Genomic DNA, 22893 nt, shown 5'->3' with positions numbered 1-22893 from the left:
CAGAAAGACAGTAGTGTGTTCTTGACCTTAGCCTCATGTAATATAGAGATGGGCCTGTCCCAAAAGTCCAATTAAACATGAGTTTATGAAAAATACTAATTAACTCAAAGGCCACTTATACTCAATAGTCAGGAGTCAGATCCTAAGTCCAAATAGAAGTGCAAGTTTGATATTTCACTAAATCTAGCCTAGATTTAACATAGACAGGTTTCCTATGAAAATGGGCAGTACAAAAGTGTGTTAGTTCTAAGAATCATACTGAGCTGGGATGTGCATCTTAGTCAGTGTAGTATTTATTGATGCACATTTTCCTTGAGTACAAAAATCTATTGTGATCTGTTCTTGGGTTAACCATTATGTTTCCACTTCCTATATCTGTCACACAGATGCTTAATTCCTATAGGTTTTTTGTTGTTAGTGTTTTTAGTAAAATAGTATACAGGAACTGGAGAGATGAAATAATTTGGCCGAGTAAAATAGACTACAAAGAAGTAAGCAGTTGGAAGAACTGTTACAGATTTCTCTGTTTCTAGGATTTCAGACTTAGAGACTAAAAGCTTATGTGGAAAGACACTTAAGGTGTTAAACCTTCTCGATGTAAATCATACCTCATTATTTCATGGCAAATGATCCTAGTAAAAGCCACAATTTTGCCCATGCATACTTTATTGGTTCAGATTCTCTGCTCTCTATATAGTCATTGGGGTGCATTAGCTGGAGATAAAGGTTCTGCTTAGATGCCTGGCCCACTCGATGTCTAGCCAAGGGCTTCTTGAACCATTCCCGGTTCTGTCATGAGATGTAACATGAACTGCTTCTTCCAATAGCTATTGCTAAGTTTGCCTATCTTACCTTCTTGGATTTGCTGTCTTGTTTGGGTCTTTTTGCAGACTTTGCAAGCGCTCTACCACTGACAGTCTTACCTGACTTGCTCCTTAAAAAAAAAATTACTCTTGAATCTAAGTTGTATTATTTTGGCCACAGCTAACATCTTTCAGGATTTTGGGTTTTGTTTTGTTTGTTTGCTTGTAAGACAGGGTTTCTCTGTGTAGCCCTGGCTGTCCTAGAAATGGCTCTGTAGACCAGGCTGACCTCAAACTCAGAAGTCTGCCTGCCTCTGCCACCTGAGTGTTGTTGGAATTAAAGGCGTGCACCACCACCACCCAACCTTGAAAGCTTTTTATTTTCTAGACAAACTTCCTTTACTTCCCAACAGTACTTTATAGTGTTTCTCAATCCAATTTTTAAACAGTGTGGTCCAGTCTACACCACTAGATTTCTTTCCCTTTGTGTAGGGGGCCTTTGTTCTATTTCTTCACTCTGAACAGTGGACAGACATGAGGTGAACCAATTGACAATTTAAAGAATGCAAAACTTTAAAACTGCCAATATTTCTGGTTACTAAGGATACCCATAATTAAAGAAAGCCAAGAGCACAGGCAAAGGCCGCATCTAAGTTTTGACACAGTAGGGTCTAGAACTGTTGGCTAAACACTGAAGTTATCAAAATGTTCTAAAGCTTGCCAAGCTTTCTGCTTCATTTAGGCCAAATCCAGTTTTTGTTTGTTTTTTTCTGTCACTAATAACTAAAATAGGCACTTATTCACCTAATTGATGCTGTCAACTTATCTAGACAAAACTTACATAGATTGGTGTCAACATTCTCATTTGTTCTAGACCGGATCTGAAGGGTACTAAGTAGATATATAATAATAATAAGCAAATTTTTAAAATGAAAAAAACCATTCCATTGACGTTCAACAAAAGGTTCGGATTATTGTCAGACCCTCTTCCCTTCTCTTGCCATTTGCCACATGGTAAGCAGTGTCCAGGTTAACTTGTACTGTTCCCAAAATAACAGTGGGAGTCATTTGTCAGATGTTTCATTTGTAGTATAAATTTTAGATGCCATCACAGCTGGGAATCTAACTCAGTTGGCAGTGTGGCTATGGTGCACAAACGCCCGGTTTATCCACAGCATCATATAAAAATTGGCGTGGTGGAACATTTCTGTAACTTCTCCATTGTGGAGGTAGGAAGATCTGCAGTTCAAGGTCATTCCTTGGCTGCTTAGGAGTTCCAGAGCCAACAGGAGGTACATGAAACCCTGAATCTAAACTAATTTTATATGGTGCCAAATGTCCAGATCTTAAATATACTCACATATGTTTAAGAATACTCACATATATTGACATATATTTAAGAATACTGGGGCTGAGAGATGGCTCAGATGTTAGGAGCACTGGCTGCTCTTCCCGAGGTCCTGAGTTCAATCCCTAGCTTTCACCGTTCTGGCTTACAAGATATACACGCAGCAGGAGACTGTGTACAAATAAATCTTAGAGAGAGAGAGAGAGAGAGAGAGAGAGAGAGGGAGGGAGGGAGGGAGGGAGGGAGGGAGGGAGGGAGGGAGGGAGGGAGGGAGGGAGGGAGGGAGGGAGAGAAAGAGAGAGAGAGAGAGAGAGAGAGAGCCAAGACTAGGGAGGCAAAAAGCTTTGCCACTGCCCCTTTGTCACTGCCCTCCCTCTCTGGCCAGGGCTTTTGAGTGCCTTCCTCCTTTGCAGTGACATTCCCGTCCTGCTCTGCAGTTATGCACGGACCAATCACCACACGTGTTGTTTGTGGGTGTTGGATAGTACATGCTGATTGGGCGGCGCGGAGGCTGAGCCTGGCACTGTCAGTATTGCATCACCTCCAGACGCGGAACGTGGTCGCCGGCTGCAACCTGAGCGAGCTCCCCTCAGGGTTCCCAGGTAAGCCGCACCCTCCGCCCTTCTGGGCCGCAGAGCGAGGCCGCCCGTGTAACAACCTCCAGACAGCACGAGGCGGTGAAAAAGAAGCACGCTGCTTCCCGCCGTGAGTGAGCTGCAGGCACAGAGCGATTTCCAGAGAGCCTTCGTGGAGGGAGAGTAAGTAACATTGCAGAACTTAGAGGTTCGCACAGATTCTAGCCTGACTCATTGGGTGGAGGACTGGGGTCCTTAGAAGTCCCCCAATCATTTAGTGGGACCTTGGTGGCTTATGAGCAGGGTGGTGTAAGATTGCAGGGTAATAGAGTATCCGGTAGAAGATTGGAAGGTGGTTGAGGTCACTGCCAAGTTAGGTATTTAAAAGAACTAACCTAGAAGGCTTTCTGGATTCCGGGCTTCTCCCAGCTGCCTGGATTTGCGTGCACTTATCCCTGGTTACCCAGGTAGGTTTTGCGCTGCACGCTTGCCCTGGGTTCACAGAATCTAGTAATACAGTTTAAGCTCACGGTTGGCGGCCCTACAGAACAAACTGTTGGGGTTTGGAGGTGAGAAGAGATGCTTTATCAGGGTCTCCAAAAGGCCTGGACTGAAGGTGGGCAGAGATTATACTCAAAGGTTTATATGAACCCATCCTGTCGGGACAGAAGATGAGGGGGTCGTTGTCATTTTGGCTTAGGATGTGTACCTGATGAGTATATGAGAGTGTAACTTGGTTTCCAACGTAATGAATTTGTTGTTCTCATTTTTAGTGTGTTAGCGAAATATGCAAAAATCATTGAAAAACTCACATAATACAAATCGGTGTATCTGAGACTTGCTCTTTTGTTTCTCGGTGTATAGGTAGAAGGTATAGAGTTGGTCTTCTCTAACTACTAGTTCTGCACCTGCGGTTTCAACCAACCAGTGGTCATGCTATGCTGTTAGGTCTGTGGTGGTGACATGTACTGTGCATGTACAAACTATTTTTTTGTTTGTTTCTGGTCTTTATTTTCTAAGCAATATAGTATAGTAATTGTGTATCTAGGATTTAAATATTAGGTATGGTAAGTAATCTAAAGCTTAGTTAAAATACACAGGCAGATGCATGTCATAATGCTAATATTATATAAGAGTCTTGAGCATCCAACAGGTCCTGAATCCAGTACCCTGTGGATGTGGTGGGATGTTTTTGTTTGACTGGTTTGTGGGATGTTGTTGTTGTTGTTGATGAGGATGATATCTTAGTCACTTGTTCCTGTGAAGAGACACCCTGAGTGACAATGAAATGCCATGTTGTGGGGCACAGTACACACATGATGCAGATAATACCTGTGCACATTAGAAAGAGTAAAATAGATAGTGGAACCCTTTAGCAGAGTTAAAATAGAAGTCAGGTGTAAAGAAGTAAGATGGCCGTGTCTGTCTCTCCCATGGAGCCTAGCCAGGCTTCAAATTGTCATCCTGCCTCAGCCTCCAAAGTGATGGTATGGTAGGTATGTGCCAACATAAGCAGCAGTATTCATGGAATTGTGGGATACTTCCTCAAGATAAGTTGAGGTCATCTTAAGTGAAGGTCGGTGGAAATAGTGTACAAATAGCTAATGGACAGGAGTAGAAATAGTTATGGACAGGTCAGGATGTGGTTCAGTAGATGGAGAGTGCCTGCCTTGCATGCATGAAATTCTAGGTTCAAGCCCCAGGCCCCCAAAAGCACACTTGTGAACTGGAAAGTTGTGGTACACACCTTTGATCCCAAGACTTAAGGAAGCAGAAGCAGGCTGAGCTCTCATCAAAACAAATAACAAGCAAACAAACAAAACCCCAAAGCACTTGTAAATCCCAACATTCAGTGGGTAGAGGCCAGCAGATCAGAAGGTCAGAGTTATCCCCAGCTTCCCAGGGAGTTCAAAACCACCCTGAACTTTATGGGGCTGCCTCCAAAAGGAAATGAAATCTCAGAGGAGGAAGCAGAGGCTAAATGTCCCAAAGGAGTTACAGAATAAGGAAGAAAGACCTGGATTGTGTATGGGAGGAAGATGGTGCGTTTCTGTGCATAACCTGGCAGTATTATTCTCCACCCATGTCTGCCCCCCACCGCCCTGTGGTTGCTGGAGGCTGTTGTGCAGGTACAGTTCTCCAGTGGATACAATGGGCTAGAAAAACCCTGTGATTTATGCATGGGAGCTGTTTCTTCTCAGCAGCTGCCATAGCCCGGTCACTGGTACATTGTTCATCCTTAAACAGTCTGTGGTGTTGCACCCTGCCTTTTTATTTGCTGGAACAATACCATGGTTCTTAGTCTTTACAGAACAGCAGAAGCAACATAGAAAGTCCAATAAAAGCTCTCCTCTCATTTCCCCGAAAGTTTAGACCTCATGTTCTTACAGAGGTTGGGGTAGATGTCCCTGAATCATTGTCATCAGGGCATTGTGAGTGGTAGTGTCCCAAGTGTGTTCTGCAGGAGCCTCTCTGAGGGATCTGATTAAAGTGCACATTCTGACCCCTGATGAGTCTGCCTCTCTGATGGCTCCCAGAGACAAGAGCAGTCACAACAGTAGATTAGAAGTGACGAAATGGATGTGTGGAGACCTGACAGACTCTTACCAGCCTCTTACTCTCCGAACCGAAGGACCCTTGGTAAATCAATAAATGCAGAAACTTCTTTCTGTCTTTGAAAGGCTGAATGCTGAAGTAACGGCTGATCCAAAATGCCATGTACTTCTCAGTAATGTTTAATTCCGTGCTCTGATTGAAAAGGGCTATTTTAGGTAAATTTCATATCTGTTTTGTTCTGTTTTTTTTTTCTATAGAACACTCAAGAGATACTTGAATATGAAAAATTAATGAACATTTAAGAAACATGTCTTTTTTTTTCTATTATTTTGGTCGCAAATGTTTCTTGGTAGCCTCAGTCTTAACCTCTGCTGCTTTCGAGTCTGGTTGAGGTGTGTAGGCCTTCTTGCCTACATCAGTCACTCTTGGCTGCTGGGATTTCTGATGACATAAGTTTCTGTCTTCTCTGTTCTTTCATCATTAGCAACCCTGTCCCCTTCTAATTGAATTTTGGCTTAGAAATTTCGTCACCAGCTTGTTTACAATTTAAATGAGAATTCACACACGCATCAAATGTATTAATAAATAAAGCAGGGTTTTTGTTTGTTTTGAGACAGGATCTCAGTGTAGAGTTCTGGCTGGCTTGGAACTCAGTATATATACCATGCTGGCCTTGAACTGCCTGCCCCTGCCTTTCAGGTGCTGGGAGTAAAGGTGTGAACCGATATGCATGGCCTAAGGTCTTAAAAATACAAAAGAAGGAAAAAGGTGAAGTGTCTTAGTTTGGGTTTCTATTGCTTCGACAAAACACCATAACCAAAAAAAAAAAGAAAGGGTTTATTTGACTTACACTTCCATATCTGTTCATCACTGTAGGAAGTTGAGATAGGAGCTCACACAGGCCAGGGTCCTGGAGGGAAGCAGGAGCTGATGCAGAGGCCATGGAGGGATGTTTCTTACTGGCTTGCTTCCCCTGGCTTGCTCAGCCTGCTTTCTTATAGAACCCAGGACCACCAGCCCAGGGATGGCACCACCCACAATGGACTTGGTCCTCCCCCATCAATCACTAATTAAGAAACTGCCCTACAGACCTGCCTACACCCGATCTTACAGAAACGTTTTCTTAACTGAGATTCCTTTCTCAGATAACCTTAGTTTGTGTCAAGTTGACTTAAAGCCATCTAGCACAAGAAGTGATTGAGGTAAGATATCTCTTTGGCCCCTACAAGCACCAGGACTTAAATACAAACACCAAGACATCTCCCCAGAGAAGGACTGTATCTAGAATTTAGAATTTTTAAAATTTAGCCACGAAAAGTTAGTCCAAGTCAAAGAGGGCAAAAGGCAAATAAACATTAATCTTCAGACAATATACATGGATGAGAAGCATGTGAGGTAGCTCTGCTCTGAAGTTAGTGTGGGTGGTGAGGAGGATATAGAAAAGTGGGCACCCCATTCGTTGCCCACTCATGGGATGTGAGTGGTGCCGTTCCTGCAGCAAACATTTTGATGGTTCCTCAGAAAATTAGAAACTGAGTTACATGACCCACAAATTCTACTCATAGCTAGCCATATACATGACCTTGTTGAAGTTTGGACTTAATGTACATAACAATCTTAGAAACTAGCCAAAAGGCCAATCAGTTCAAATGTGAAAACTGATAAATTGATAAATTGTGGGAGAGCTGTATGGACTATGAATGTGTTTTACAGCATGACTGACCCTTCATAACCAAGTAGAACCACATGTAGGTAATTCATGTGAAAAATGTCAGGGTTGGTGGTGGTGGCCGTGGTGCTGGTAGTGGTAGTGGTGGTTCTGATAGGGGTAGGTTTTCATTTGTTTTTATTTTTGTCTTCAAGACAAGGTTTCTCTGTGAAGCCCTGGCTGTTTTGGAACTCACTGTGTAGAGCAGGCTGGCCCAGAGATCCACCTGTCTCTACCTTCCAAGTGCTAGTATTAAAGGCATGTGCCACCACCACAAAGCATGAACATCTTGTCTTACATGAAATATAGACAAATTGTTACAAAGTTAACAAGATTACTAGTTGCCAGTGGCTGAACTAGAGAGAATGTGATGGCTAATGGTTGTGGGGAAAATTGAAAATATTCTGAAATAAATAGTGGTGGTGGTGGTGGTGGTGGTGGTGGTGGTGGTGGTGGTGGTGGTGGTGGTGTGTGTACATATATACTTAATAATTAATTAGGCTGCTATTCCTAAATTAGGAATTGCAATGACTGTAGCAAATTTGATTTCTCTCTTATAGCAACAGAATGGTTCAACAAGTTCCAGAAAACATCAGTTTTCCTGCTGAAGAAGAAAAAATCTTGGAGTTCTGGTCCAAACATAACTGTTTCCAGGAATGCCTAAAGCAGTCAAAACTCAGGCCAAAGTATGTGAGTTTCTGTAATAAAGACAGACTCCTTACACATAGACATTTCTTGTACTGGGCTTCCTTACTGCACACCCTTCATTCACCCGTATATTCTCAGAGTTCCTGCCTTTCCATATAGTAGGAACTCAGTAATGAACCCCGAATGAGCGAGCTCCTGCTTGTCAGAAGCCAATGGAATGGAAAGTATTTACTGCTTTCTTTCTTGCATTTACAATCATCTCTGCCCTCCGTGGGTGGGTCCTACAGTATTTCCTGCCTTAGGCTCTATTCCTAGGAAAGACTACCAATGTTAAATCAGTGATTTCATTATGCCCTTCCCTTGGAAAATTTTATGATGGGTGTCCACTGCCCTGCTTCGTTGATGAGGTACCGCAGGATCACTCGTAATCCTGATAGTAAACAAAGAGCAGATGACTGGAGAGCAGTTTCCTCCAGCTCTGTCTGAATGGCCTTTCTGGAGGCTGGACCTCTGGTAAATTTCTAATCAATTATGCCCATTTTGTAGTCCTATTGATCCCACTCCCCCACCCCTGAATATTTTAATATCATAGCTACTTGATACAAAAATGTCCTGAATGTTTGCCATTTTTAAATGACTTACGGTTTGTTGTATTATCTGTTAGGTTTACCTTCTATGATGGGCCTCCCTTTGCTACTGGACTGCCTCACTATGGACACATACTCGCGGGGACAATCAAAGATATCGTTACGAGATACGCTCACCAGAGCGGGTTTCACGTTGACAGAAGATTTGGGTGGGATTGTCACGGCTTACCTGTGGTATGTCTGAGTCCCTGGTCTTGTAACGTTCTCATTGTCTGTGAATGTTAGAATTTTCTTTGTATGTATTTATGCTAGCTATTTTGGTTTCTGTTGCGGCTTACTTGTATTTGTTTCAGGAGGTGTGGCTGTTAACATAACCATCTTAATATTTTCAGGAGTATGAAATTGATAAGACACTGGGGATCAAAGGGCCGGACGATGTGGCCAAAATGGGGATTTCGGAGTACAACAGGCAGTGCCGAGCAATTGTGATGAGGTACTCCACTGAGTGGAAGGTATGCTGCAAGCTTTCAGAACGAACAGACGGTTGGCTTTGAGGCGGGACTAGATAGAAATGGCTAATCATCCTTCGTGCTCTTTATGAAGTATTCCCCCAAAGTATGTCTGCCTGTGTGAGCTGGTATCACAGAGGGCTTGGGCTGCCCTACCCTTTAAACATTAATCCCGCAATGAAGTACTACATCCTGGTGTTGCTTTTGCTGTCTGGTTTTACCTCTGTCCTCTTGCCACAATCATCTCTTCAAAAGTCCCTGTACTTGAGGCTGGAGAGATGGCTCAGTGGTTAAGAGAACCGTCTGCTCCTCCAGAGGTCCTGAGTTCAATTCCCAGCAACCACATGGTGGCTCTCAACCATCTGTAGTGGGATATGGGATATGATGCCCTCTTCTGTTGTGTCTGAAGCCAGCTACAGTGTACTTACTTATATTAAGTCTTTTTTATTTTTTTATTTTTTTTAAAAAAGTCTCTGTACTTATCTCCTGGTGTTCTTGGTGGCCTAACACTCAAGTCATTTGGCCTCAGTGTACTGGAGATACAGGCACACAGCACTACCCCCACCCTATCCCCTTAGTCTGTGTGCTGGAGATACAGGCACACAGCACTACCCCCACCCGATCCCCTCAGTAGTCTGTGTGCTGGAGATGCAGGCACACAGCACTACCCCACCCGATCCCCATCCCCAGTTTTTCCTGGCCCTTCATGCAGGCTGCGGTGTTCCCCCTCCCACAGTGTTCCCCTTAGTGCTCTTCTGTCATGACCCCAAGTGGCTTCAGCTTATTGGCATGTGGAAGTCCAGTTTCATTAGCACGAAGGCTAGAGCTCAATTTTCTCCCAACTTCACTTTCATGCCTCATCCAGTGGGGGAGTCCTGCTGGGGTGAATGCTGCCTTAGTGTAGATCTGCTCTTAAAATCTAACTCTGTATTTCTGATTCTCCCCCCACCCTGCCCCCTTAGGGAAAGGTCTCATTGTGTAGTCCTGGCTAGCCTGAAACTTAATATGCTGACCAGGCTGGCTTGGAACTCAAGAGAGATCTGCCTGTCTCTGCCTCCTGAGTGCTGGGATTAAAGGTGTGAGCCACCGTGCTCTACAAGTTTCCAAAAATGTTTCAGTTTGAGATAAGCTAAAGCATATCACTGTCCACCTGGTATGAAGCAGTCCCCTGTGCCCTGCTTCTGCCATTCTCCAGCCACTGACATCTTCAGGAACACAAAGGCAGTTAATTAACATGAACAAAATACAGGCCACTTGTACCACCCACCGATCTTCCTGACCCTGAAGTCTGTCCTGGGTCAGCCACTGCCTGTAGTGGCAAGTTTCCTTTGATGTTCACCGTTCATTTAGTCTTTCTTTGTCTTTTAGGACCGTGTCACTTTGGGGAGCAGGGAGATAGGGTTGCTAGGGACTGAATCTACCGGATTGTGCATGGTTATTAATTAATAATTAATTAATGATTTGCTTCACCAAGGTGCTGCCTGGCTGTCTAGCTTTTCCTTGGTGAAGTGCGGGTTTCACTTTGCAGTTGATAGGTATCCTGTGGGTATACTATCTCTGTCACGCTTTTCTTATGATACTTTCAGTCACTAATTTTAGCAACTATCGGTAAATTCTTCCCAGCTGTGGCTATTTCTCTGATGTTTGCCAAGTAATAGTTGCAAAAGACTTTTATCAATTAATATTGCTAGGCATGGTGGGACACACCCATAATCTCAGTACTGGGAAGACAGAAGGAGGATTATCCCAAGTTTGAGGCTAGCTTGGTTTATATAACAACTTTCAAACTAGAAATACATTGTGAACCCCAACTGTAATGACTTAAGTAAATATTTATACTTAGAAATAACAATATGTATAAGAAATGAATACTAAGAAAACTTGGTAACCTTAGGTGTTGTTTGAAATAATGTTTACTTGAACTATTGAGTGATTATTTTGATTTCCCAAAATATTCATAGGTAATGACAATAAAAGTAAAAATAGTTGTGGTATTATTTCCTAATACTGCTCTAATGTTCATGTTTTTAAGTCTACTGTTACCAGACTGGGCCGGTGGATCGACTTTGACAATGACTACAAAACACTGTACCCACAATTCATGGAATCAGTCTGGTAGGTTTATTTTAAATTGCAGGAATGATAAACATTCTCTTTCATTGGTCAGAGGAGAGGTGCGTACTGAAGAAGTTTGTTTACAAGTCCATTATTTGTTTTTGGAGCAAATGTGGTATCTTCTAGCTTTTTCTAATGCCAGGAAAATGATTTACATGTCCCCCCAGCTCCCCTACTGATTTGTTCCATAAAAATGACATTTTGGCAAATAGGAGACCCTACTCAAAGCCCTTACACATTGGGCAAATACTCTACCACTAAACCCTGTGGGATAGCATTTAATCCACTAATGGGTAGTGGCCCATACATAATCCAAGCAGTAGTAATGCAGGAAAATTATGAGTTCAAGGCCTGCCTGAGCTACCTAGTAAGAAAGAGACTCTGTCTTATAAAACAGAAAATACTCTGGGGATATTATTGTAACTCCAGTGAAGGTTTTAACAAAAGAAAAGGCAGACTTGAGTTAAGGACCCCACCTATGCCGCATGTTACACATTTGGGAGAATTGAGTAGTCAATACTAGAATTTGAGGTAACATTGATCTCTGGTGTCCTTGTATTTAATGTGTTCATTAAAACATTTTAGTAAGTGGGGGTTGTCCTTTTTAAATTGCTTCTATAAAAGCTCTCTGTTGCGTAGGTTAAATAATGTACCAAAAACCCGAAGAAAATCCCCAAATGCTAGTTATGTTGCCAGAAAGTTTTATCACAGCCCTAAGAATTTTGGTGTAGTATCTGCATGCCGACAGTTACAGATTTACTCACTGACAGTGTGCTGTGCAGTGTGCAACTAGTGTTTGTCCTTCTGGATCGTGTCCGTGTCAGCAGACAGTGGCCACACCCCAAACCCTGTGATAGGGCTTGAAATCCCACCTTGCCCAGCTGAGACAAGCTCTCTGCCGCTAAGTGCCACCACAGCCTCGGTAATGGCAGTTATCATCATGGACATCTGGCTGCTAAGTGGTTCTTACCAACCAGCTCCCAAGCGATAGTTTTTTTTTTCCCCCTCTTCTTTACCAGAAGAGAGCTTTAGACGTTGGCATAGAGGTCTGCGTCTGAATGGCAGACCCTGACTCTGTAGCTGTAAAGCTCCATCTCTTGCCTTGCCAGGTGGGTCTTCAAGCAGCTGTATGACAAAGGCCTCGTGTACAGAGGCGTGAAAGTCATGCCCTTCTCCACCGCCTGCGGCACTCCACTCTCCAACTTCGAATCCAACCAGAATTACAAGGTGCGTGACGTGCTGAACACTGGTGTAGTCTGTGATTACAATTAAGGTGACTAACTATTCCCAGTTGTTCCCAACATGGCTGGTGGTGCCAAGTGCCTGTCCCTACAGAGTATTGATGGTACAGCCACTCGCAGCATGGAGGCTGTGCTGGGTTACAACCGGGGTATTTTCTCCTCGCTGGGTTTATCATGGACTCTCTATGATGGATTCTTTTTGCCTTGGTCGTACGGGGTGCCTGCTCTTGTCTGTCTCTCAAAGCTTTTCCTGGCTACTGTTCTTCAGGACTCCTGCCTTTGGTGACTTTATATCTTTTCTGGTACCTGTGGCATCCTTTGTTAAAGGTGTTGGGAAGGAAATTTCATTGAGATGCTAAGCTGTGTTATGATCTTTTTTTCTGCTGCACAGGACTTGTGTCATTGGTACAACTACTCTTTGTCATCTAGAGGGTGAGGTAGAGCATCTCAGAACATGAACTGTCTCATGTCTCACACGTCTGTGCTTCACCCTTCCCCTTGGTTACTTTATGTGGCCCTCATTTTTAAAGGGATGATAACTCTTGGGAAGCCAGGTTTGGAAATTGTCACACTTGGGAAGCGTTTTGTCATCCTGGTAGAGAATGTTTTCCTTTTCCGTTTGATCAGTCCCTGTTAGATGGTTATGATGATTCCTTTTTGTCTCCTAATTGCCTTTGTTATTGGCTCATCCATATTTAATAAAATATTTTAAGCATGTAAAAATATACACTATAATATATAGAAATAATTTTTATCCAAAACAGCTTTGTTATTTAACTCATTGTATACTTACCACAGAATAGATCACTGTAATAGTGCAACTTCCGTTCTTATTAGTTAAGAACCTTAGCCTTTGATGGCTGAGTTACCATTCATGTCCCCAAGTCTTCTATTCAGTATTTCTCTTTTGTGGTGTTGGTGTTTGTTTGTTTGTTTGTTTGTTTGTTTGTTTTTGAAGACAGGGTTTCTCTGTGTGTTTCTGGCTATTGTGGAACTCTCTCTGTAGACCAGGCTAACCTCGAGCTCAGGGATACACTTGACTCAGCTGGGTTAAAGGTGTGCGCCACCACTGCCTGGTGTTTGAGCTCATTTTCATCCTGAAATTTATTTTTGTGTCCTTTCAGATCACTTTCCTGTTATTCTGACCTTTACAGGTTTGTGAAACACTGCTTTCCCTCAATATCTTGCAGGATGTTCAGGATCCTTCAGTGTTTGTAACATTCCCTTTGGAGGAAGATGAAAATACATCCTTAGTTGCTTGGACAACCACTCCTTGGACTCTACCCAGTAACCTTGCGCTATGTGTCAATCCAGAAATACAGTATGTGAAGATCAAAGGTAACTATTGGACTAATAGTAACTTACAATTAATACTGAGAAAGTAATTTTATATAGATATAAAAGCTTTCGATTTTATGTAGATACAAAACAATTTTATACAAAAAGTTTGTACTAAAGACAAGCTATAAAGACAGGCACGGTGACCTTATACCTGTAAGTCTCAGCACACAATAAACTGGCAGGAACATTGTGAATTTGAGGCTACACCAAGCAACATAGCAAGATCCTATCCCAAAACAAGGTGGGGTGGGAAGATAACAGGAAAGGATAAAACAGAAAGGCAGCCTGAAAAGCTGTCTCATTTCCCTGTGAAAGTGACACAGATTTTTATAATTTCCAGTTTTATTGTAATTTTTGTACCTCATTGACCTATTCCACAGTATAGAATCCTTATGTTCCAGTTAGGTCCTTCTTTAGAGATTTATATGAAATATGTTGGTTGGAACTTTTTGAGCACATAAACTTTCAGATTTGTAGAAATTATAAGAAGGAAAAGAGAGAAAAGCACATTGGGCAGGGCAGGGCCGGGTCGTGGAACAGCTGCTCTGGAAGGAGGTGTGGCATTGCTTCCAGGGTTGAGCATAAATGACCTAGTAGTTTGCCTCCGGTGAAAGCAGGATCTGGGTTTGGTGGCACATGCCTCTCTGAATGTTGGAGGCAGAATAGAGTTTTCAGCCAGCCTTGCCTGGCTGAGAGCAGTGGAAACAGGTGCTCGCTCACATCCTGTTAGGACTATGCTGTGTGGACCCTGTCAGCAGTGGCCAAGGCATGGGAGCTGCCATCTGGTGCGTGGAGAGCATTATCCAGCCTTAAAATGTGTGTGGCCGTCTTTATTTGGTTTCTTCCTGAACCTTGGGAAAGCCTGTTGGGAATAGCTATTGTCTATGTACATAGGTGCCTGACTCTGGAGTCTGTAGCTGCTTCCCTCGGGGAGGTCCGATGCCATTGGGACTTGTCCTATGTAACCCGTGAGTCAATGGCACATTAGGCGGTTTTGGACAGATATTGCAAATATAACTCTTGAGTACACACACACACACACACACACACACCACTCATGTACTTACACACTTTGTCTTGCTCTGGTCATATTTTATATAAAATGTGGGCTTGACATATAGCAATGTTTCTATGACTTCTGTACCAGCAAAGGCAGTTTTTGAATGAATTACAAAGGTCCTGAAAATATCCGTGGAAGTAGGTGACATGCTCTGGTGGGTTATATAGTATGTCACACTTTGTAGTGGAAGTTTAAGTTTCCTTTTGCTTTTGGGGGGCAGTTTGTCAATATCAGAGTTTTGATGCTTCTGTATTTGCTCTAGGCTTCCAGGGATGATATCCGCCCAGAAATATTTTACCGAGGGTACACAGATACATACTTTTTCTTAGGGTGTGGTAGTAATCTTTTAAAAGCAACTTGACTGTTCATCAATTGATTTGTTAGGATTTAGCTAAGTGGAGAAGGAGACAGATCTTTATGTTCTACTGCACAGGATGATGGTCACAGTGTCATAAATGCACGTGCTGGAAGAGCCCCTAGAGTATCTGCTTATGCTTCTTAGAAGATGAAGAGAAACTAGTACATGTCTGTCTGTCTGTCTGCCTGCCTGCCTGTCTGTCTGTCTGTCTCATGCACATACACACACACACACTCACACACATTACTGTGCTCCGAATCATCTGGATTACAACATAGCAGTGAGTTTAGCCTCTGAGGGAACGAGAGCACAAGGGACTGTGATCTTGTGAGCCACCTGAGTCATTAATGCTAAGACTTAGGAGGACACAGTCTCACTGTAGAGTGCCTGTCAGCCTGGAACTCACACTGTGTAGACCAGGCTGGCCTGGAACTCAGAGATCCACTCCCAGGTGCTAGGATTAAAGGCATGTACCATCATGCCTGGCTTAATTTTAGAAATTTTTTTTTTTTTAATTCTTATACATTACCTTTAGAAAGAGAAAATAAAGGTTAATTTTCCTAAACGGACTTAAATGTTCTCAATAATGGCCACATAACCTGCTGCCTTTGATGTCTTGGCACGTCTGGGTAGCAGTGTCCAGCTTTGCAGTGTCTCTATGAGTCCAGGGCACACAGTAGATACAAGTCACACAAGCTTCTTGGTGCAATAAATATGCCTGGTGCATGTCTTCATAGTCAACCAGTCTGGATGCCACCAATGTCCTCTTTTTCTGCCTTCTCTTAGACGTTGCCAGGGAAAAATTGTTCATTTTAATGGAAGCCAGATTATCGGCCCTCTATAAACAAGAAAGTGACTATGAGATCCTTGAGAGGTGAGTGCTCACATAGTGTGTGTATCTTAGGATGACAAAGGCTTGTCATCCTAAAGCTGTATTGTTCAAATCGAGTTTTAGATACCAAATATGTTTTAAGTCACACATTTCTGCTTTTGTGACCATAGCTGTGAGCCTCAGAGGATTGCTGGCTTATTCTGCCCACAGTTTTATTACTTTGATTTTTGTCTTTTTAACTTTTGTATGTACATTATGTGTGGGTGGGTGTGCACATGTGTGCCATGGGTAAACATCACGTGTCTTCTCTCCCCCCCCCCCCCGCCCCCGTCACTCTCCTTGTTAGTCCAGAGACAGGCTTTCTCATGGAACTTGGGCTTACCAGGTCAAGCCTGCAAGTCCCCTGGATCCCCATGTTTCCTCTCCAGCTCTGGGGTTCCAGGCACGCACCACCATTCCCGACTTCTTACATGTGTTTCCGGGATCCAGACTTAATGGCCATGCCTGAGCGGGAAGCATTCTACTAACTGAACCATCTCCCTGGCTTCATTGCTTTGATTTATGGATTTATCTTCCTTTTCAAGGTTTCCTGGCTCCTCTCTCAAAGGCAAAAAATACAAGCCGTTGTTTGACTACTTTATCAAGGTAAGTTTGGGGTCGTTTCGCTGTGGCTCTCTACTTTCATTTCTTTGATAATCAGAGTGAGGTGATGAGTGGGACTCACATGGCCTCCTTATTAATGTTCCTGGGAGTGCGTCTGGGTCCCAAACTCTGCTTTAGTATTAGATCGTTGCTCTCTTTAAATGAATTAGAATTTTATCACTGACCAGCTCGCTGACCACAGCTCCAAACTGGCCTTTTCCTTCCCCATCTCTCTACCTTTGCAGTCAGCTCATGTCCTGTTGTAAATGCTCTTGGCTCCGTTGTCACTGTATACTGAGTTCAGTTCCCTTTCAGGTCTTCCCCTCTCTCTCTCTTTCAGTGGGATGCGTGTGTGTGTGTGTGTGTGTGTGTGTGTGTGTGTGTGTGTGTGTGTGTGTTATACATGTGGGTGTAAGTGGGTACAGGTGTGCACCCATGTGGAGACCAGAGGTTGGTGTCAGCTCTTCTTTGATTGCGCCTCTTCAATTACCAAGACAGGGTCTTTTGCTGAACCTGCAGCTTGCCTACTGAGATAGTCTGTCTAGCCAAGCTTGTGCCAGGGATTCCCATCTCTACGTCTTTGCATCTTTCTTCTTAATTGGAATTATTTTGTCTTTTCTATTTACATGTTCAACAGTTAATTTCAGGTCTTTCTCCCTGTGTTTCATCCAACACTTTGCAACCTTTCTTTCCCAGTATAAGGAGAACGGTGCCTTCGCCGTGCTTGTTGACCACTATGTGAAGGATGAAGAAGGCACAGGCGTTGTTCACCAGGCTCCTTACTTTGGCGCTGTGAGTAGCATACTCTTGCAGAAGTATTTATGGGAAGTAAATATCAGCAGCCACTGTTCCTGGGGTACTGAGTCATGGGTCTCACTAAGCTTCTCCATCTTGCCAAGACCAATGGAGTCAGGCTTTGTTTCTGGCATAGAAAACCTTACCTGCAGTCCACATCCTTCCTGCTGATTCCTGGATGCAGGTCGAACCCTGAGCTGTTGTCAGTTCTAATAGCAAGGTCAAATGAGCCAGTGTAGCAGAGCGCTCAGCATCCTTTCTGAAGCATCGTGGTGTAGCCTAGGAAAGCTGTGCCGCCAGAAGCCTGTTTCCTTAGTAACGGGAAGTGCTTACCGTGAGATCAGTACCGCCATCCTTGTGGCTCTTGATAGGATACAGCGCTGTATGTCCACCAAGCATTGTGCCTTCCACCCCCTTTGACTTTCATTATCCAGATATGCATGTGTAAAATTTAACTTAAGTGGGGGAGGGGCTTTTGGTGTTAATTTTTGTTGCTGTTTCCGGTGGCTTTGTTTGGCTTAGTTTTGGGGTTTTGAGACATTCTCACGACAGTTATTCTTGACGGGCCTGGAACTCACTGTGTAGACCAGGCTCCCCTGAACTCAGGCCCACCTGCCTCTGCTTCCTGGATGATGGATTAAACATGATGAGTGGCACTGCACCCGGCTGAGGTTTAGTTTTAAAATGTTCCTGTGTGGTATCCAATGACTGGGATGACGGAACAAGATCATGTAACCGAAGCTCAGCCATGAGGCCTAGTATTCTATGGGTGTCCTTGATTCACCACATTTAGAAGTAGAAGGTTATTTATGTATATACAAGACAGTATTGAAAAATTATCTTACAAATCTATATAAACTCCAGCTTTCCTTTCTCCTCACACATACACTTAGACACTTCTATCCCCCGACCCGTGTTCTTGTCTCTCAGGATGATCATCGCGTCTGTATGGACTTCAACATTATTCAGAAAGACTCAGCCCCTGTTTGTCCTGTGGATGCTTCAGGCTGCTTCACGGAGGAAGTGACACACTTTGTGGGGCAGTATGTGAAGGTCTGTGCTTTGTGTGCGTGGAAGGGTGTGGCCCATCTCATCACACTCAGTTACCGTAGACGTTTTAAAATTTAAGCACGTAGAACAAGCAAAGACGGCTGTTAGTAGCCACATTCTGAGGGGCTGACATGTTTAGACGAGGGAGCGGTACACTAGTCTGTCCTTCTGATGCTCAGGTAATCGCTTCTGTATGAAAACTTCAATGCCTGAAAAGTTACAGGTGTTTGTTCCGATTACCTAAGTGGGTAAAACAGCAGAGTAGTTCTCTGGGGTTTGTGTTTCATGCTGTGTTGAGGGTGAAGCCACGGGGCTCGCGCATTCTGGACAAGCTTCTTTCCTTCTAGCTGTATGTACCTCCAGCCCCAGAACAGACACTTTCAAAAGACACCAATTATTTGTGCCTTCTATCCATTATAAAATATCAGATTTTAGCAATATATTTATATTGTTATTAAGTATGCCAGTGTATTTTAGTGACTGACTTTTTTTTAACAGGATGCTGACAAAAATATCATTAGGATGTTGAAGGAGCAGGGCCGGCTGCTTGTGGCGAGCACCTTCACTCACAGCTACCCTTTCTGCTGGAGGTGAGGATGCTGAGTGCTGTGGTGGGGGCTTCTCAGCCGTGCAGCGCGATAACCAAGTCTTGATGTAAGAGCATCCTGTAAATACTCAAATGAAATGTACTGTTCAGTGTTCTGAAATGTGCCGTACATTTTCTCTGTACCCCCAGGGATCTATCATCAGAAGAACCATTTTCTTCTCTTTTTTTTTTTTTTTTTTTTGTCTTTTTTTCTTTGTTGTTTGTTTGTTTTTTGGGTTGGTTGGTTGGTTTTTGGAGACAGATATTTTTCTGTGTAGCCCTGGGTGGCCTGGAACTCTTCTGTAAACCAGGCTAGCTGTAAACTCCATCTGCTTCTGCCTCCTGAGTACTGGGATTAAAGACATGCGTCATGATTGTTCGGCCTCAGAAGAACCGTGTGTGTGCGCGCGCGCGCTCGTGTGTGTGCACGCTACGGGATCAATTTTAGGTCCCCTTTAAGAGCTTTAAGAGTTGTCTCTCCAGGCCCTAGCTTTGTTCATCCTTTTTCCTTTATTTTCCTCAGTTTCATTTGAAAGGAGACAGGAGACTCTGACAGCTGTGTTAGTTTTTCATTAATTGTCTTTGTGTATAAGTATGCCTGTGTGTGTGCTTGCATGCCTTGGCATGTCTGTGGGGGTCAGAACAAAGCATAGAGGTCAGTTCTCTCCTTCCACCCTGTTGGTTCCTGGGATGGAACCCTGGTCATCATGCCTGACAGCAAGTACCATTATCTTCTGAGGCATCTGCTGGTCTGGACGATTTTTTTTTTTTTTTTTTTGGTTTTGGTTTTGGTTTTGGTTTTGGTTTTTTGAGACAGGGTTTCTCTCTGGGCTGTCCTGGAACTCACTCTGTAGACCAGGCTAGCCTCGAACTCAGAAATCCACCTGCCTCTGCCTCCCAAGTGTTGAGATTAAAGGCGTGTGCCACCACTGCCCGTCTCTGGCCACACTAATCTAATAATAATCTAAAATAAAAGTAACTGTCAGCAGAAGGCTGAATAGATGAAGTGATACTGATTAGAAATTAAAGTCATTCTTGCCCTTAGTAACAGTACACCTCTGTCTGACTAGTGGAATCTGTGTTCTGGTCCCAGGTCGGACACGCCCCTCATATACAAGTCAGTGCCCAGCTGGTTTGTGCGGGTGGAGCACATGGTGGACCAGCTACTGAAGAACAATGATCTGTGTTACTGGTGAGTGTGTTCCTTCCTACTGTCCTTAACGTGTACTAAGTATAGTTCAAGTACTAACCATCTCTAATTGTTTATTATAATTTGTAATTGTCTTTATTTGTATAGGAAAACACAGTCATTTACAGCTAAAGTAATATCTGCTTATGATAGACGATATAACAACTCACTTTCCTTTGTAGAGCCCACTAGAGACAAGCAAGCGTTACTTATACATGACTTACAGGATAAGTTGACTTTGGGAAAAATGTCTTAGCCAGACATTATATGTACACTTTTAATTCCAGCACTCAGGAAGCAGAGGCAGGCCGACCTCTGAGTTCAAGGCCAGCCTGCCCTACCTAGTAAGTTCCAGGACACCCAGGGAAGGCTACACAGTGAGACCCTGTTTTAAAAACAAATGAACAAACAAACATTCTTGCTATACTCAAACTGTTAACTTCACTATGATAAAGACTAGTGTGTGTCTGCCAACGCCATTTATTTATAACCATTTTGGCTGTTTGAGTCCCTGGTATGTGGATGTCTTCTGCCCTTGGCTTTACAGCAAAGCCCAAGCGCAGAAACCTTGTCCTCTGCAGCTGTTCTTCACTGCACGTGCCAGCCTATCTCATGGATAATCAAATAGACAAAAAAGAAGCTTCCCAAACATGCTTGTGCCATCTTTTCAAAGGATGTGCTGGATGTGAGCCTAGCATAGTGTTTCCACAAAGTGTCACGTAAGGCTGTGTCAGCCTGGTTTATAATTTTCACCTAGTCTAGTGCTCCTACATGACTGTCGTTGTCATCTCTCTGTGACAGGGTCCCAGAGTTTGTCCGAGAAAAACGGTTTGGAAATTGGCTGAAGGAGGCACGTGACTGGGCAATTTCCAGAAACAGATACTGGGGCACCCCCATCCCACTGTGGGTCAGTGAAGACTTTGAGGAGGTGAGACTGGGCTTTATGGCCTCATGTTGACTGTCGCTGAAGTTCTTGGTCATGTTGTGGGACTTGGTGTTAAAAAGTGTGGACTCTTACTGTCTTAATTTTTTTTCTAGAATGATCATGTGAGACAGTCTGTGTAGGGATTTACTTTTTATTTAAGTGCAGATTTAAATTTTCTGTAAAATGGAAAAAAATTGCAATTTTTTTTTCCCCATCCTTTGCCATAACATTAAGTTATAGAACTAACTTCAAGCTGAGCTGACTTCTGGTGTGGTGCTGCACACCTTTAATCTCAACACTCAGGAGGCAGAGGCAGGTGAATCTGCCCGTTTGTGGCCAGCCTGACCTCCACAGAAAGTTCCAGGCCAGCCAGAGGGAAATACTGGGACTCTATCTAAAAAGAAAAAGAAAGGAAGGAAGGAAGGAAGCAAGCAAGCAAGCTAGTTAAACTGACCTTATGAGTACTCAAAGCAGAAACTGGTGAAGAGAAACATTCCAAGCATTGCATGCCGTAACTTCTGAGACTGTGTTTGATTTATGTGAGTCTAGATGTGTCCCTTGAGTAGGCAGACAGAATTCCAAGGCAGAGCCATCCTTCTGTCCTGAGTGGAGAACATGCCAACAGTGATGAGCAACAACACCCTGGGTTTAGTGGATTCCAAGGACATGAGAGGCAACAGTGAAGTTACTGACTCAGAAACCTTTTCAGGGCTGAAGGGAAGGAGCAGAGAAAGGCCCTAGGTGCCCAAGAAGCAGAAGCTTTTCCCTTTGTGAAAGCAGAAAGCCTCTCCTGCTGATCTGACCCCTCTCTGTCAGGTGCTCCTTGTCCTGGTCCACCTATCTCCACTCCAGCTCTTTACCTGACGTAGTCCTAACTCCTTGTGAACTAGGCTACTTTTATTCTCATTACACCATCAGCACAATAACTTAGTTCTGGCCTTTGATGGGAAAGATGGCAGATTAAAGAGCAAGATCCAGCCACAAGGAAGAAAATGAGATGCCATTGGGTAATAGTCTAAGGTACTTTATTATTCCAGGGCAGAGACTGGTTATGGTAAATCTTCCATTGGGTAATAGTCTAAGGTATTTTATTATTCCAGGGCAGAGATTGATTATGGTAAATCTTCAGAAATGTCTGTTGAGGTGATGGCTGTGGGTTAGGGGCCTGTGCTACAGACCTGCAGAGGGAACAAAGGCAGCACTGGAGCCAGAGGTCTTGCCCAAGAGATGAGCCCTGTTGGCACTCACTGCCCTGCACTCAGAGTGCTCCATTAACCTGCTTGTAAAGATCATCAGGTTTCTACAGCCAAACAGCAGGCTGCCTAAGTGACCTCAGCACAGTCTCCTCGGCTCTGAGGAGTTCCTGTTGTCTTCGTTTTGACAGGTAGTGTGCATTGGATCAGTGGCAGAGCTTGAAGAATTGTCGGGAACAAAAATCTCAGATCTCCACAGAGAGAGGTCAGTTCCCCAACACCTCATCACTGCCATGCTATCATCCTGGGAGTTACAGATCTGCATCTGGAAAGCACTGGTCAGCTAACTACTTAGTTGATGAGTCATGTTGGTTTGTGGTGATGCACCCTCCCTCCTCACTTGAAATGTCACTTAACTTTCTTTGGTACATGGCCTTTCATATTGAGGGCCCCTGGTGGTCTCAGCCTTTGGGGACAACTGTCCATTTTTTAGACAAAGTATCACAGTATAGTAGTTCTTGCTGTCTTAGAAGTCCCTTCATAGGCCTTGTTGAACTTGATCTCACAGGGATCTATCTGCCTCTGTCTCCTGCCCTAGGTGTAGGATGAATGGTGTCTGCCACCCCTCCAGGAGACAGATTATTTTCTTTTGGTTTTTGCGTATGTACATTCCCACTAGTGTGTATTCAGAGAAGTGCATTGTTAGAGAAATCCATTCACTGAACAAATACTCTGGAGTGAGCTTGCACAGACCCAGATGGCATAGAAAGGTTCATCACACTGGCCTGTTCATACAGTCAGGATACTTAGATGAGAATGTAAATGGGTGTTG

General features: G+C 43.6%; 1 protein-coding gene and 1 non-coding gene across 3 annotated transcripts in view; both read left to right on the top strand.

Moving 5' to 3' along the window:
• The first annotated feature begins 2655 nt into the window (after positions 1-2655).
• Iars1 (isoleucyl-tRNA synthetase 1) overlaps positions 2656-22893 on the top strand; it is a 46317-nt gene continuing 26079 nt past the window's right edge. The window contains exons 1-15 of one of the 2 annotated variants that reach the window (XM_034509817.2): positions 2656-2753; positions 7551-7676; positions 8303-8459; positions 8618-8737; positions 10767-10849; positions 11959-12076; positions 13281-13428; positions 15636-15723; positions 16266-16326; positions 17020-17115; positions 18049-18171; positions 18667-18758; positions 19848-19946; positions 20745-20871; positions 22253-22326. In XM_034509817.2, the coding sequence (XP_034365708.1) occupies positions 7558-7676; positions 8303-8459; positions 8618-8737; positions 10767-10849; positions 11959-12076; positions 13281-13428; positions 15636-15723; positions 16266-16326; positions 17020-17115; positions 18049-18171; positions 18667-18758; positions 19848-19946; positions 20745-20871; positions 22253-22326 (1505 nt within the window). In that variant the 5' untranslated portion in view covers positions 2656-2753; positions 7551-7557. Of the gene's footprint in view, positions 2910-7550; positions 7677-8302; positions 8460-8617; positions 8738-10766; positions 10850-11958; positions 12077-13280; positions 13429-15635; positions 15724-16265; positions 16327-17019; positions 17116-18048; positions 18172-18666; positions 18759-19847; positions 19947-20744; positions 20872-22252; positions 22327-22893 lie in introns of both variants that reach the window. The other variant, XM_034509816.1, reaches the window with a different exon arrangement.
• LOC117714466 (small nucleolar RNA SNORA84) lies at positions 4826-4958 on the top strand. Its single transcript, XR_004607544.1, has one exon. It is a non-coding gene; the product is annotated as a small nucleolar RNA SNORA84 (small nucleolar RNA).

The sequence above is a fragment of the Arvicanthis niloticus genome, chromosome 8, assembly GCF_011762505.2.
Source record: "Arvicanthis niloticus isolate mArvNil1 chromosome 8, mArvNil1.pat.X, whole genome shotgun sequence".
NCBI lineage: Eukaryota > Metazoa > Chordata > Mammalia > Rodentia > Muridae > Arvicanthis > Arvicanthis niloticus.
This window is presented reverse-complemented; position numbering and strand designations above follow the sequence as displayed.